This window comes from Myotis myotis, unplaced genomic scaffold (assembly GCF_014108235.1).
Source record: "Myotis myotis isolate mMyoMyo1 unplaced genomic scaffold, mMyoMyo1.p scaffold_m19_p_15, whole genome shotgun sequence".
NCBI lineage: Eukaryota > Metazoa > Chordata > Mammalia > Chiroptera > Vespertilionidae > Myotis > Myotis myotis.
Window position 1 is genome coordinate 17,133,184 of NW_023416319.1, and position 17,372 is coordinate 17,150,555.

Genomic DNA, 17,372 nt, shown 5'->3' on the forward strand with positions numbered 1-17,372 from the left:
GAATTTATTCAATACCACTGAACCATACATTTAAGTGTGGTTAAGAAGGTAAACTTTATATTATGTGTATTTTACCACCATAAAAAATTGAAAAAAATCTTGTAGTCAACACATATAAATCACTATCTATAAGGCAAAATACAGAAAATCCAAACAGATATTATTTGAGTTTTATTTTCCGCAATTACATTTGTAATGTTAATAGTTTAAAATTAGCAGTTGAGCCTGGCTGGTGTGGCTCAGTGGTTGAGCATCGACCTATGAACCAGGAGGTCACAGTTCAATTCCTGGTCAGGGCACATGCCTGGATTGCAGGCTTGATCTGCAGTAGGGGGCATGGAGGAGGCAACTGATCAGTGATTCTCTCTCATCATTGATGCTTCTATCTCTTTCTCCCTCTCTCTCTCTGAAATCAATAAAAATAGATTAAAAAAGGAGAAAATTTATAGTTGATATATTCGTTATATTACATATATTCACCACATTCTAAGTGGTGAGTGACTTTATTTTTAGATCCATAAATTCTTTCCTACACACGAGTTTACCTGAACATTTTCATACAGGTATGAAATCATTAGTACAATATAGGATCATAGCTATATTTTAAACTTAGATATTATACTTTTTTAGTTTGTATCAAATATTATATTTTAAAGACATTAAAGGATAAATAGCATATATATATACATGTATACATATGTGTGTGTGTGTGTGTGTGTGTACACACACACACACATATATATATATAAAATTTAAAGGCCTTTGCACCTCTGTGGCTAATATCTGTGGGTGTTTCATGTGCTACCTTTAGTTGGTTTGATAGGCCAGTACTGATCCTTTGTACACTGTTGGAACTAGGGCAGGGGTGGGCAACCTTTTTGTGAGAGTGTGCCAAAACCAGCAAAATCTCTGACTCAAAATTCTTCTGTGTGCCAACCTAATTTTTTGAGAACATGTTACGCCTACTTGATATCTCTTAAGGTGTACATATGTGAAGAACTTTGAAGAAATAATAAAATTCATTTGAGCGACAAAAACAGTTATTTGATGATGAAAAATACATTATTTTTTAATGTATACATGTATACTTATAGTCCAACAGGAAACTTTATGACTCCATTTAATATTATCAGTGGGACTTTTGCTGCTGCATCACTGATGACAGAGATTTTACATCAGGTTTATATTTTGTGAACTTCAGAGATATGCACGAGCTACTACTTTCATCTGTCAGGCTACTCCTTTTACAAAATTCATCACTGAGAACAAAGATTCACAAGTGTATGTGGATGAAACCAAAACACTGGTCGGATCTAGGAAGGCAGGGAGAGTTAAGACAGAGGCATATAAACTGCTCTTCCCCTCTCTCGTCAATCCATGTCTGTGGTCTTTAAGATAACTTGTCATGTAAAATCATTTATTTATCTAAGATGCACCTACACTGAATTTATCTGAAAAATAAAAAAGGCGATATTAAGAAAAAAATTGTAAATGGAAGATTATAAGAGAGGGTTTCGCATGCCAGCAAAAGTTACTGGCGTGCCATGTTTCGCACGTGTGCCAGGGGTTGCCCACCCCTGGACCAGGGTGTTGCCTTTTGGGCAGAAATCTCTTGTTAGGTTTAACTTGATATTTCTATTTGTGATGGTCACTTTAAGGTAAAGGTCCCTAAAATTAAGACAAAGAAGAAAAAACATGATATGGTACAAACAAGGGACAGATAAGAACTTAAGAGTTCTAAGTGCTTTTCTTCCCATTTTGAAACAAGGACTCTCTACCAAAAAAATGAGGAAGAGGTGTAGTTAAAGACTATTATGCATTCCAAATAAGGAAACTAGCAATATATACCATTATAAGAGAATCAAAGAAGGGCAAAGGTCAATTTGTATAAAGGCATACCTATTCTTATTACAAACTGAAGGCAAGACACTCCACCAGCAAAAAGATTACGGCTTGTTCTAAGGAGATACTCACTATTATGGTGGCCTGGAATCAAATCCGCAATATGTTTGAAGTATGCCTGTACTCACTTTATTGCGACGGCCTGGAATTGAACCTGCAATATCTCCAAGTATGCCTGTATTAAACTCTTTTTTTTTTAAAGTATAGATCACTGTTTTAAATACTAAAATTAAATGTCTTATATAATAAAAACTTAAGCCAGTATTCAATTATAACTGTATTCAATTAAGCCAGTATTCAATTATAACTGTATTCAATTAAGCCAGTATTCAATTATAAACTTATAATTTACAAGTAACTATTCCCTAGATCATGAAGTTGTACCTTTCTTTAAATAAAATACCTTTTCAGATAATCAAAACCTGTTTAATTCAATGTAAGAGCCCATATTTCAAAATGAATAATGTTTTGTTAAAATGTCATTATAATAAACTTGGAAGCCTAATTACTTTTTGGTGTAAGTTTGTTATACTAAAGATATTATAAATCACATTTTTACTCTATAGGTGCATGGGATGAAACAAAATTGATGCTAAACTCTCTATACTAAATTATACATTGAAAAATAATGATGTGGCCCTGGCCAGCATGACTTAGTGGATAGCGCATCAGCCTTTGGACTGAAGGGCACGTACCTCAGTTGCAGGCTCAGTCTGATTCACGGTAGGGGCGGGTGTGGGAGGCAATCAATTGATGTCTCTCACATCGATGCTTCTCTCTCCCCCTTCCACTCTCTCTAAAAATCAATGGAAAAATATCCTCGGGTGAGGATTAAAAAAATAAAAATAACAATAAAAATAGTGATTTGAACCCTTATAGGATGAATAGTAACTATCTAGCCATATGCCCAATTTTCTTCTTCCTGGCCCTCTATTTTATCTGACTTAGAAGGCGAACTATTGAGTGGGTATTATGAGAACATCTAAGGTATGAAAAGGTGAAGGGAGCTTCAAGGATAATTACTGCCTGAGAGCAGAACACAGAGGAGCTCCTTTCCCATCAGGGCAAAGATTTCATTTATACATATGTTGATAAACAGGATAATTCTTAAAAACAAACATTGTTATAGTTAGTTCTTTTTGGATAGACTGACCCAACATTTTCTACCCTGGACCATCCATCATGAGGAAGCAAATTAATACAAAAAATTCAACTATGCTGTTATATAAAATAGACATTGTGACATTAAACAGTCATGGTATCCAGAGCAAGAAGTAAGATACCCTCCCAATAGTGAAGAGGAGAGCCAGAACGCCAGTGAATTAGAGATGAAAAGCTGTGCAGTCTTGAGGGTGTTGGTATACATGAAATGGCCATGTATGCCTAACAGATCACCTCTAGTTCTCAAAGCCTGTGCATTCTCCAACATCACCCAGAAGAGCTCAGCAGCAGAGTTATTCCTTGTATATTTAACTATGATGCATCCTAATAAGCAATGTTCACAAGTGCCCTGGGTCATCAAGCTAAATTATGTTCAATAAGTTCTATTTAAGGGTAACTAATTAATGCAAGCAAGACTCATCACACAAATTAGAGGTGAAAGACAAATAACAGTATAGTTACATAATGCCAAAATATTTTTCCAGAAGATATTTAATGATTACAAAGTAAAAGCAGTAACCACGCAGTGGAGAGATCTGGTAGATACCACCTCTTAATATAATGTACTGAGAACACACTGCCATATGAGATAACCTTGCCAAAAACACACAACCTCAATATGATCATGAGAAAACATCAGACAAAACCAAATTGAGGGAAAGGCTATAAAGTCTGTACTTAACAAAAAAATGCCAAGGTCATGAAATTCAAAGAAAGACTAAGGAGTGGTTGATTTCAAATTAAAGGAAACTAAAGAGACATGACAACTGAATGCAATTTGTGATCTGAGATTGTTTTGGGGGGCTGAAACAAAATTGATGGTAAACTCTTTTATACTGAATTATACAGTGAAAAACAGTGACCTGAGCTAACAGGATGAGTAGTGACCATTTAGCCGATATCCACAATTTTATTTCTCCTGACCCTCTATTTTATTTTATTTTGACGTGTAACTTCTGAGCAGGTATCCTATATAATAAAAGCCTAATATGCTAAGTGTCCGGTCATCTGTTCAACCAATCAAAGGGTAATATGCTAATGATATGCTAAAGCCACTCAACTGCTCACTATTATGTGCACTGACCACCAGGAGGCAGACGCTCCAACTGGTAGGTTAGCTTGCTGCTGGGGTCTGGACAATTGGGACTGAGCGAGATGGCTGGACATGCCCTGGAGCCCTCCCGTGGTCCCTCCTCAGCTGTCCAACCTCCCACGTCCCTCCCCTGCACCGGTAGGGTCCCTTGACCTGGCCTGAGCCCTCTCACAATCCGGGACCCCTCAGGGGATGTTGGAGAGCCGGTTTCGGCCCGATCCCACAGGCCAGGCCAAGGGACCCCACTGGTGCATGAATTCATGCATCGGGCCTCTATTATGACATAATGATATAAATTATACTATTGGAACTGGAAATTTTTGAAAAAGTATTTAATTAAACTAATATAAGCCCTTGCCGGTTTAGCTCAGTGGATAGAGCGTCACCCTGCGGACTCAAGGGTCCCGGGTTCAATACCGGTCAAGGGCATGTACCTTGGTTGCGGGCACAGCCCCAATAGGGGGTGTGCAGGAGGCAGCTGATCGATGTTTCTCTCTCATCGATGTATCTAACTCTCTATCCCTCTCCCTTCCTCTCTGTAAAAAATCGATAAAATATATTAAAAAAAATAAGCTAATATAATTGTATCAATATTAATTTCCTAATTATTTCCCCTCTTTTAAAATTTACAAACAGAAAAACATAATTCTTTTTTTGGTGTCTAGTTCTGAGTCTTAACAAAAGCATACAATTGTGTAACTTCTGCCACAATTAAGATGTAAAGCAGTTCCATCACTTCCCAAATTCTCTTGTACTGCCCTTTTATAGTCAACCCTTTTCCCCAATAATTACTTTTTTGTCTCAATTGCCTTTTCTAAAATGACCTAAAATGGAACCATATAGTATATAATTTTTGAGGCTTTCCTTCTTCACTTAGCATAATATATTTGAGATTAATCTGTGTTGTTGCATATATCAGTAGTTCTTTTCATTGCCAACTAGTATCTTTATTCCATTGCCAACTGGTATCATGAATGAACCGTATTTGTTTATACATTCAATGTCCTGATTATGATAATTTGTACTGCAATTATTTAAAAGAATGTGCTTGCCCTGGCCAGTGTGGCTCAATTGCTTGGAGTGTTATCCCGTACACTGAAAGGTCTCGGGTTTAATTCCACATCAGGCTCATACCTAGGTTTCCAGTTTGATGCGCACTCAGGGTGGGAATAGCAGGCAGAGGCAGCCAAATGACCGATGTTTCTCTCTCTAAAAAGACATTACTACCCTGCTCAAAAACCTTTTATAGCTCTCTGTCACCTATAAGTCCAACCTTAGTGTAGCATCCACAATCTGGCCAACTTACCTTTCCATCAAAGTCTCTTGACCATTTACATGACATTATCATTCTCCAAAATAAGAAAAACATCTCTATACTTTGCTAGTTCTATTCCTTTGACATGTAATAGCCTTCTTTTCTCATCTCTTTATTTACTAATATTCCGATTCAAGAGTTAACTGACGTGATTCTTTTACTGAGAAGTCTATGCTTATCTCCTGCCTGCCCCTCCCATTCTACCTAGCCCCAGTTGAAATTAATTACTCTTAATTAGCGTTTTATTTCTATTTTTGTCACTTACTCTTTATATTATACTAGAGGCCTGGTGCATGGATTTGTGCACGGGTAGGGGGGTCCCCTCAGCCTGGCCTGTGCCCTCTCGCAATCTGGGACCCCTCAGGGGATGTCCGACTGCCAGTTTAGGCCCAATCCTGTAGCAGTGCTTGAAGCAGCAGGAGGCTAGGGAGGAGCCCAAGCCGGGCTGGGCACTGCCCACCTTGGCGCTTGGCGCTCTCTCACTGCTCCTTAGCACTGCCGTGGAGGCAGGAGAGGCTCCCGCCACTACCGCTGTGCTCGCCAGTCGTGAGCCCAGCTTCTGGCTGAGCGGCGCTTCCCCTGTGAAAGCACACTGACCACCAGGGGGCAGCTCCTGCATTGAGCATCTGCCCCCTGGTGGTCAGTGCTTGTCATAGCAACTGGTTGTTCCTGGTCATTCCACCATTATGGTCAATTTGCATATTATTTTATTATATACTAGAGGCCTGGTGCACAAAAATTTGTGCACTCGGGGGGAAGAGGGGGTCCCTCAGCCTGGCCTGCGCCCTCTCGCTGGCTTAGGCCTGTTCCCGGGTGGCAGAGGGCAGGCCCAATCCCTAGGTGAAGCCCCTGGTCGGGCTCAGAGCAGGGCCGATTGGGGTGTTGGGGTGCCGCCCCCTGTCATGCACAGAGCAGGGCGGATCGGGAGGTTGCGATGCCACCCCCAGTCACGCTCAGGGTAGGGCCGATTGGGGGGTTGGGGCACCGCCCCCTGTCACACTCAAGGCAGGGACGATAGGGAGGTTGCGGCGCCACCCCCTGTCACACACAGAGCAGGGCCCATCCGGGGGTTGGGGCGCTGCCCCGTCACGCACAGAGCAGGGCCCATCAGGGGGTTGAGGAGCTCCCCCCTGTCACTCAGAGTAGGGCCGATACGGGAGTTGGGGCACCGCCCCCGGTCACACACAGAGCAGGGCGGATCAGGGGGTTGGGGCGCCGCCCTCTATCACCCACAGAGCAGGGCCGATCAGGGGGTTGGGGCGCCACCCTCTATCACCCACAGAGCAGGGCTGATCAGGGGATTGGGACGCCGCCACTGTCACACTCAGGGCAGGGCCGATGGGGAGGTTATGGCTCTACTCCATCACACACAGAGCAGGGCCTGTGGGGGGGGGGGGGGTTGTGGCGCCACTCTCTATCACCCACAGAGCAGGGCCGATCAGGGCGTTGGGGTGCCGCCACTCTCACGCTCAGGGCAGGGCAGATGGGGAGGTTATGGCTCTACCCTGTCACACACAGAGCAGGGCCCGTGGGGGGCGGGGGCGGGTTGGGGCGCCGCACCCTGTCACACACAGAGCAGGGCCGATCAGGGGGTTGGGGCGCCGCACCCTGTCACACACAGAGCCACAGGGCGATCAGGGGGTTTGGGCGCTGCCCCGTCACGCTGATCCTGGTGCCGGGAGGCATATTACCCTTTTACTATATAGGATAGAGGCCTGGTGCATGAGTGGGGCTGGCTGGTTTGCCCTGAAGGGTGTCCTGGATCAGGGTGGGGGTCCCCACTGGAGTGCCTGGCCAGCCTGGGTGAGGGACTGAGGGCTGTTTGCAGCTGGTCACACACCCTTCAGGGTGGGGGTCCCCACTGGGGTGCCTGGCCAGCCTGGGTGAGGGGATAATGGCTGTTTGCAGCTGGTCACACACCACCCTTCAGGGTGGGGGTCCCCACTGGGGTGCCTGGCCAGTCTGGGTGAGGGACTGAGGGCTGTTTTCAGGCTGGCGGGTGACGGAAGCTCCCAACCGCTCCTTTTTTTCTTTTTTCTTTTTTTTAATTCTGGGCCAGCTTTAGCTCTGAGGCTCCAGCTCTTAGGTCTCCGTTGCTGAAAGTAGGTATCTGGTTTGTTTCGTTTCGAAACAATGTATAATTCCAGCTCTGACTCCAGTTCTGAGATCCCAGCTTGCTGAAAGCTGGTTTCTGGTTTTTTTTTTAACTTCTATATTTGTTAAAATGTTTCAAACTGCAGGCTCAGAGGCCTGCAAGGCAGGCAGGGAACGTTGGTTTCCTCCATCACTGAAGCAAGCAAGCCTCATGTTCGTTTCAAGCTGCCTGGCTGCCGGCCGCCATCTTGGCTGACAGTTAATTTGCACATCTCCCTGATTAGCCAATGGGAAGGGTAGCGGCCGTACGCCAATTACCATGTTCCTCTTTTATTAGATAGGATGATGATGATAGATCTTGCTATGCTATATTTCTATATGAATGAGGTTTTCACCCCCACCCTACAATGTAAGTTCTTTTAGGGCAGGACCAGCTTCTTTTTCATCTTTATTTTCCAGTGTTGCAGCACAAAGCTTGAGAATATAATGTGAGTTTTAAAATGTTTGTTGGATTAAATACTATTGATAGATTAATCTTTCTTAAATACCACTACCATCATGGTAGCCCTTTTTTCCTCAAAAACTTTTAGTGGCTCTTGGTTTCTATAAAATCATATATGAAGTTCTGGGCCTGGTTTTCAAGACCTTCCAGAATTTCTGCTGTATTACATCATTACTTCCCTCAACATACATTTTCTGACCGAGTTAAGCAAGTCTCTTCATAGTCTCATAAAAATGTGATATGATCTTAAAACTTTTAGGCTGGAAGAACCTTTAATTCTAATCTAGTTTACTCTACAATTATAAACACAAGAACATGATTTAATCTATTCAAGTCCTACCCATACTTAAAATGTATTTCAACTGTTACCTCTTAAAAAAACCATAAAATTACCCCATTTTACTCTACTGGAAATTCCTTAACATTTTTATCTTGGTCCACACAGTTTGATACTTCATTAGATAAATGTTTGCATGTTATGCTAACTATCCCTAAAATTGAAAACTGATTGGGCAAAGTCTTTGTGGCTCCCTCTATCTCACAACACATTAGATAATATATAGATAATAATAAGGGCTTAAAAAATAATCAAAACCCTATACCACACTGTCCAGCTAGCTTTAAAAAATGATTTTCATAGCAGAGAAACTTCAAAATGACAGCCCAACTACAGTCCTACCATCCCACCACTTATAAAGCCAGTATATTAATTTAGAGCATGAGTTAACAAGCTCCTGCTTTAAATAAAGTTGTTTCTTTTTTGCAAATAAAGTTTTATAGAAACTTAGCCACCTCATTCATTTGTCTTCTGTCTATGGCTGCTTTCACATTACAATGGCAGAAGTGAATAGCATGACAGAGATCATATGGCCCATAAAGCCTCAAATGTTTATTATCTGGTCCTTTATGGATAACGTTTTCAGACTCTTGATTAAGAAGAAAAAGTTCTTCTGTGGATAAGCAAAGCATTACTAACTTCTCAGAGTCTAGAACAAGAAGTTAGAGAGGGTCTGAAAGTAGCAAACAGCAGTTTTATGACTGGGGCAATATTCTCCATGATCTAGTAAGTGGCTTATTTACTGTTTTCAGTTATCTATTTGAACACACACTCCTGATGACATGGATAATTAAGAGTTGATTATATAATCAAATGAAAAACTAAACTAATTTACACAGTGACGAAAAGTCAAGCCACTCAAAATGACTTATAATAATCTTTGAGTAAGCATCTTGCTCAGGGTTGGATGGTGCACCAGAGCCTGAGCCTGTTTGAATAGACATCTATTATAAATGAAATAACTAGCTCTCAAACTAAAAGTAGCATCTCCACCGATGAGACATTTTTCAATGGGAGAATTCAAAGGACTCTGTAACCAGGGAAATTATATCATTTTAGCAAAGCAGGTAAATTGTGGTGAGTTAGAACTCAGATTATAAACACATTTTCAAAATGGAATCATTTGTTTATTATCATGTTAAATGAAAACCCACATGGAAAAAAATCCTTGAGACCAATTTCTAATAGCTAGTTGTAAACATCATAGAGTGGGCTTTGACTGGTAAATTAGTAATTGGATTAGTATTTTTCCTAATAACTTATTATATAACTTGGAGCTAATTATAACCTTCAAATATATGCTTTACAGTTTTCAAAAGTAGAAACAATTTATACTTCTACAAGGTTAAAAGGTAATTTAGCTACATAAAAATCATTCAAGCTCTTCCATGAAAGGTGACATAAATAAAACACTCTGTGCATATATGTGTGTGTTCAAAAAATTTTAAATTAATCCTCTAGGGTACAATAGGGAAAACTTAGGCCACTTTAAGTTCAGAAATTGACTGAAAAATCCTACTCAAGAACCAGTTTTAGGGAGGACCTCATAAAGTAATGTTTTCAGGCATGTGTTCATGAACACTGCTTCTCCAGCATGTTTATCATTTGACATACTCTATTAAACCACAACCATATCAAAGCCTCCCTAAACTGTTAAACTTCAACAAGATCCACCAGTTAAAGCTTTCAGGAAGTGTTATTTTTTTAGTAATACACCAACTGGAGCACAGATATAATGGAAAGCACTCTTAGGGACAACCAAACACACAGTACTTTCATTAGTACTGCTTTACTCTCTATGATAGAAGTAAAAAAAATACCAAGTAGGTTTTTTCCCCACTATACACTGTCCGACACTAACTATAAAATACTACAGATGCAACCTTTCTCAAAATGCAAAGGGATTGTGTATATTCGCAAAGAACAACTATTTTTTATGCTTCCAAATTCTTAATCCTATTTGGAGCTGTCAGTGGGGGTTAATGGAAGCCTTGGATAGGAGAATTCCAATCTGGTTGGCAGATGGATAGGTTGGTTATAGCTGCATAACTATGTCTTGCCTGCAGGCACAATTCAGAACACTGTTAAAGCAATATAAAGTCTCTGTCAAGCTGAACCATTTGGATCAGTAGCAAGGAGAAATAATAATAAAAAAGAAGTTCATTTCTGGGCCTTGTGCATTTATGCTAGTATGCAGAAACTGATTAATTGTCATAGTGTGCTGGTCTTCTATACCTCAGATTTCTACTTCTGGAGTAGGTTTTGCATGCTAATATAATCATTCTCCCTCTTGAGACATTAGCAAATAATCAAATGAAAAACAGGATCATAATTTACTGAGATTCAAGCAATTCTCTATGCAAATTTGACTTGTTATTGCTGCTGCCTCGTTAATCTGAATGCCTTTGACAAACTCCTTTGATTTATGAACTCGTGACAACTCCAATGTGTATATATTTTGCTAGATTGACATTATCATTAAGAGTGGGTGGACTGAGCTCACATGAATGGCTGATTTTATTCGCTGGTGTCTGCTGCTCAACAGCTGAGCATCTCCTCCTCACAAAGCCCCTGAGCGTCAGGCTCTTCCCATCTTCCCATCCATTCATCATCTCGATGTTAATTGGCCCAGGCTTTAAGCAAATTTTCAACACGATTTAAAGGCACGATGACACTGATTACTGACCCTCTGCCATACGGTGCCTATTGATTAACCTGACAGAGATGATGAGCTTGAGGGAAACTAGGTGTGTGGGGACCTCAGGGGGAAAAATATATTGTCTATTCAGGCAAACACTTGTCATTACCTCACAAGCCAGAATTTGCACAGCACACATTCTTAAAACACACTTCTGCTTCAACACCTACAGCTAGTGCAAAATGCTTTTTGTATTCAGAGATATTACAGATATGTCATGTCAAAGCACATGACACGTTCAGTATTTAGAAGAACTCCCCAGATAGATGGCTACCTTTCAACCAATTATGTTTGTGCTGGCTGATGTATTTTAGGTTAAATTCAAAGAAAGTGCTGGGTGGCCTGGTAGTATTGTCTCATATCAGAAAATAATTAGAATAGGAAACAAACTAGGTTTTTGAAATTAGAGAAAGGAAGAAAGGAAGGGGTAAAATTGTCTACTGCCATTCCACCACTACTATAATAAGCTGCTATTCTATCATTATTAAAATAAGAGGTACTCTTAACATTGTTTTAATTTAATTACACAAATTATATTTTTGTTCTTTAAATACTGCTTACCTGATTCCAACTGTCAAAATATAAATTATATTTTCTGTTCTTTAAATACTGCTACCTGATTCCAATTGTCAAACCATTCCTGGCACAGAAATTACCAATAACTGTATATTTAAAAATAAGCTAAGTAACATTTAAGTCTAAACAAACATACCCCTTAAATTCTTGCTTACCATTTTCAACAACTGCTGTACAAACTGCTGTACTTAGGGAAATTGTGCAGGACATTTGAAGTTAAGCTTCATGAGAAAACTAATAAATGTTTCTTATTCAAGAAAAAATATGAAAGCTCATAATTAATAGTTACTGAACATACACATTAGTAACAAACAAAAATACGCTTTAAGATATTGCAATATCTGCAAATTTACACAAGCAAAGCCATGCAGCACAGTCTCAGGGATCAGACAAAAACCATCTTTAGATAGGCAAGGTTCTTATTTAAAACAAGCTAACAAAATATGCTCCCTATGGCCACACATATCACCTTGTTTACTTACGAGTCCTGGGGGGACAGCCAATATACAATTTTAAACACGAAGATTTTGGAGCAGCACTAACAGTTATTTCAAAGCTAAAATAACAGAAAACTGAACAGCCCGGCTGTAGTCCCTATTACAGTGACATGGGCTGTTAATGTAAGAGATCAAATGTTTTTCAAGTCAAACAGCATTGGTGCCTGTTATACTGGAACATGTAGCTCACTCCCTAAAAGCCTGCCTCCTGCTCTTTTAAGATAAACAAGCTCAACTAAGTACTGAGATACTCTGATAAGGGGGATGGAAGAGACGAGCTGCACCAGAGTGACAAGGCAAGGGCATGAAGAGCAGCATTGCTTTTGTTAACTTTTAAGTTATAGAATACATCATAATACAGCATTTTAATATTTCACCATTAAAAGCATAGCTGTAAGTGGAGGAGGTGGAGGAGGGCATACGGTGATAGAAGGAGACTTGATTTGGGGTGGTGAACACACAATACAGTGTATAGATGATGTTTTGTGGAATTGTGCACTTGAAACCTGTATAATTTTATTAATCAGTGTCACTCCATTAAATTCAATAAAAAGAAAAAAGAATAGCTATAGGAGAAGGACAAATTTCTACCAATAAATATGGGGACAAAAAAAGGGTAAAACTCATCTCTGCTTTGTGAATAGGAGAGATATTACACAGCTGTCTGAACACATTCAGATTTGTGACTTCTTAATCAAAGGTTTGAACATCAACTTAGCAATAACTCTGAGTATATAAGAGTTTGTAATTATGTTAATATGCTCCATATCAAAAGTTATAGTCCATTTAAACTCTAAAGGTTTTCTGACTCTAAAGTCTTAATTTTAAAAACAAACAAAAATACTTCATACCTTGCCCTTTCAAGTAGATTTTGTTTTACATTTTATACTGCTTAACATCCCAATGAAGTCATCAAACAGCATCTATTTATAACAATGTGGGTTAATATTTTTTGGGGGGGGGGTTAATATTTTTTAAATCCCAATTGGCTTGCAAAGGGGGCATTTATGTACTACTGTAGGTTGTTTTTCTTGACAGAACTAAGATGACTATCATTCGTTCAGGGGGGAAAATGAGTTTCATGCATATGTTTTCACTGTTTAAAATAAAATGACAGTACACAAAGTAGTTAAACAACCTGAGCAACAGGAATAAAAATTCATCAGGGGAAACTGGGATAGAAAGTCATGAATAAAAACTCACCTATCATGTGAATCTATATAAATCTTTTTTTTTTTGCCTTTAAATCTACATATACCTTAAAGAATTTTTTCCTTTTTCAAGATATAATCTTTATGATTAAGTATTTAGGACAGATCCTTTTGTGCTACAATTTTCTTGTGGCCATATTTACACAATATTTCTTCCAGAGATCCACTGCATATAGTTTTGTGTAAATTAAAATGCAAACATTTGCTTCTACTAATAAGGACATCTGGTTATTTTTGTAACTCAAAGACATCTGCATTCTGTGGATCCTCTTGATTTCTCAAAATCAAGAACTACAGAACCCTTAGGACATATGCCTATATCCTTTCTCTCTGCAGAATAGTTATTTCTGTCATCTTTGTTCCTGATATTTTTCTGCTTTTAAATGATTTTCATCACCTTGGATATCTTCCTTCTTTGATGTTCCAATTTTATTGCAATCAACAATACTGTGAAAGAAATTTAAGGTTCCTATAAGTTGATAAACTAATATTCCCCAAATGTCTACCCACTTTGAAATGAAAATAAAATCATCTCACGTAAATAAGTAAATTTCTGAAAACCAGATTGGTTAAGATGTGTGTTTAGGTATATATTTCTACTATGAATGTTCCCTTTTTTAATCACTCTGTTTTTTTTCTTATTATTATTTACTTATGCTCTACACCTTTATAATATTGTATGTCAACTGTAATTGAAAAATTAAAAAATTATTTAAAAAATCATTTCAACAAAGTAAAAAATACTCTATGGAATTATTATCCTAAAGATTTCCCCATTAATTATACAGTCTTAATGAATTTTCAGGTCTTTAAAATTATAAATACCACCTCCTCTCATTGATTCATAAACTTCTGGTTCTTAAAGGAAAAAAATAATAATAATGTGGTCCAACAAAGTTCTTGAAGGGTAAAGAATAACAATTTATGCCCTAGCTGGTTTGGCTCAGTGGGCAGAGTGTCAGCCCATGGACAGAAGGTCCCAGATTTGACTCCGATCAAGGGCATGTTCCTGGGTTGCAGGCTCAATTCTGGCCCTGGTCTGGGTATGCAGGAGGCAACCAATCGATGTGTCTCTCTCACACTGATGTTTCTCTATCTCTGTCTCTCCCTGTCCCTTCCACTCTCTCTAAAAATCAATGGAGCCTTACCTAGATGGTTTGGCTCAATGGATAGAGGGTCGGCCTGCAGACTGAGGGGTCCCAGGTTCAATTCCAGGCAAGGGCACATGCCCAGGTTGCAGGCTCGATCTCCAGTAGGAGGTGTGCAGGAGGCAGCCGATCAATGATTCTCTCTCATCATTGATGTTTCTATCTCTCTCTCGCTTTCCCTTCCTCTCTGAAATAAATAAAAATATATTTTAAAATCAATGGAAAAAATCCTCTGGTGAGGATTAAAAAAAGAATAACAATTTATCAATAAAAAAATCAAACATCACATTTTGCTTTATATCCCTTGCTTTCCTCTTCAAATTCCAAGTACACTAACTATACCCCTTATTCAGGATACTTGAGTTTAAGCTATATCTTTTGCTTTTATTGTAAATTCTGCTTTCTCATTTTTTGCTCCTCACCAGTACAAAAATTTTAAAAAGTACAATGAGGGAAAGTATGTTTTTAAACAGAAAACAGCTAATATAATGCACACTGACTGCATTCTCATAGGTCTCAAAGTAGCCAGACAGCAAAGTAGAATTGGCTTAAAGGATTTAAAATTTAAGTGAAAAGCCTTCTATTTCTGAAGGGTCAAAGGTTATAAACACCAATTAATGTCTTCAGTTTTGCATTCTTTAATATTACCCAACATCAAAATGAAAATAAAACCAAAACAGATTAGCTTAAGATTTCTACCAGGAATAGTTTAATAAATTTATTTGGGGACATGGTTAATTTTACTGCCCCAGGGATAGACAACCTTGTAGGTTTATTTTTTCTAAAACAATGAAAATGGCTTCTACTTAAATGATATGTTTGTGTATTATCCTAACTAAATTATTTCTCTTAAGCCTATGATCTTAAATTATTAGAACACTAGAGAACCTTAGATTTTTCATTTTGATAAGCATAAAGAATTTTGTTTGTGTATTTCTGTCAAATTCCACAAATAGTTTGATTATGGTGTGTTCACTTTCTCCACCATAACTGTTCTTAATCTAAAGAATCATAAGAAATCTACATTATTTTCTTTTTCAGAATTATTTGATAAATCACTACAGTTACAAAAAGCAAGTTTTACTATCATTTAGCAAGAATAAAGAGTTTTCTTTGGAAATATGAGTGATTTTTTGTTGTTGTTGACTACAGAAAAAAAGTGAGAAACATTAATTCACATGTTCTAGATTTATTCTGTCCTGGGTCAGCATCTCAATTTAAAAGTGGCCTTCTTATTTAAATGTTTTAGCTTGATTATTTAATTGAATAAATAATAATTAGCCAATTTAAACTGGGCTAATTTTAATCAATGATCTTTTTAAATCTGTTATTGGTATCATCAATACCATTATGCTGTGTTATGGAAAAAAAATCGCTTCACTAATTTCAGAGTTTGATAATGGTGATTGGTTTGACAGATCTCAAACACTAGTTTTAATACCATAATACTTGTTCTTATAGTACTGAACCTGTGAATACCATCATAGCAAACTTTGGTATTAAAGTTTGTTTTGCCACAAGTCCCTCTTGTGAAGACCAATGTACCTCTTACTCCTGCAGACAATGAAGGAAAGTTGACTTCAAAACCAGCTGCCTATCACTGACTGCTGTACAAAGGACATTCAAGGTAGTAGTCGGTAAAGAAAGTACAGCCATTTCTAAATGCCTGTAGTTTCCAGCATCTCCTTTCCTTCTGGGTGGAATGAAGTCTGCAAGCACTGACTGGTGGGTCATTCAACCCACGAGGGCCTGGAAAGGTTTCAAGAATAAGAGAGGTCATGTAATTGCCAAAAGAGCATTAGCCACTCAATCATAATGGATAATTAAATGACCTACATGATTCCTGAAATAGCTGCTCTATATTTGGTCTATTACTTACGTCCCTCAAGATAAGCTACTCATCTGGTCTGCCTTGACCCGCAAAAGTCCAACCTGTGCCTGAAAATCAGCTGTATGCTTCCATTGCTTTGTAAACCCTCCACCCCTGCCCCCCCCCCGCCCCCCCGCCACACACACACACACACTCACGCAAAGTCATGCCCCAGACTATGCTTTCAAGAGGACACACATAAAAAAATCAATCTTGTATCCTTCTCCCTATTGTGCTCTCTGGAATACAAATGACTAAAGCAAAGAAAAAAAATTAGTAAATTCCTGGTTTAGATCTTTGGGGGATAGAAGGAAGAAACATAAGAACTACAAAGAAGGAAAGTCATGATAAAAAATTTTGAAATTTTGCTCAATATGTCTCCAAAGAATTTTACATTTGATTATAAAGCTAGTCAGGGATTTTTTTTGTGGGCAGCGAGTCATTAAAACTCCAATTGCCTGGACTGCATTTTTGATGGTGTGGGCCATTAGATCTTTCCTGGCCTAGTTTTCTAGTCCAAACAGAAAACAAACTACCTCTCAACAAAATGAAATATACATTAAACTAATTGTTTATATAGTAGCAGTAGCAAAAGCAACAAGAATCTATATATGCTTCACATTTTTATCTAAGTAGTTAAACAATCTCACTATAACATTTGATCAGAAATACAACCAAATAGAAGCCAGCTGCATGAAATAGCAAAAATGTAATGAAGAATATGCTTCTTTAGGAGAAAAAGGTCTGCCTGTGGCCACAGAGGTAGCTGCACATCAAGCAAACACTACTGAGAGAAGCAAGACAGGAGTAACCAAAGATAACTCTACAATAATAGCAAGGGACAAGGGATATGGGGGACAAAAGAGCTCACATTTAGAATACCTTGAAGGCTAGTATGATTTTTCCGTTTCCACAGGAAATTATGTAGCTTGAGGCTACTGACTACCCTGATATCTTACTAGTACCTG

At 38.6% G+C, this 17,372-nt stretch overlaps 1 protein-coding gene across 31 annotated transcripts in view; it reads right to left on the minus strand.

The window, feature by feature from the left end:
• Nucleotides 1-17,372, minus strand: part of BTRC (beta-transducin repeat containing E3 ubiquitin protein ligase) — a 178,115-nt gene that overhangs the window by 79,509 nt on the left and 81,234 nt on the right. For 5 of the 31 annotated variants that reach the window (XM_036336252.1, XM_036336256.1, XM_036336254.1 and 2 more), the window contains exon 1: nt 1,975-2,113. The exons of 15 other annotated variants lie outside the window; for them this stretch is intronic. Coding sequence is in view for 2 of the 16 variants with exons in the window: in XM_036336247.1 (XP_036192140.1) it covers nt 11,834-11,836 (3 nt within the window). In the remaining 14 variants the exon portion in view is untranslated. Of the gene's footprint in view, nt 1-1,899; nt 1,918-1,974; nt 2,114-2,597; nt 2,633-11,833; nt 11,926-12,147; nt 12,334-16,079; nt 16,099-17,372 lie in introns of those variants that run through there. 11 more of the 31 variants (XM_036336265.1, XM_036336262.1, XM_036336266.1 and 8 more) reach the window with 9 other exon arrangements.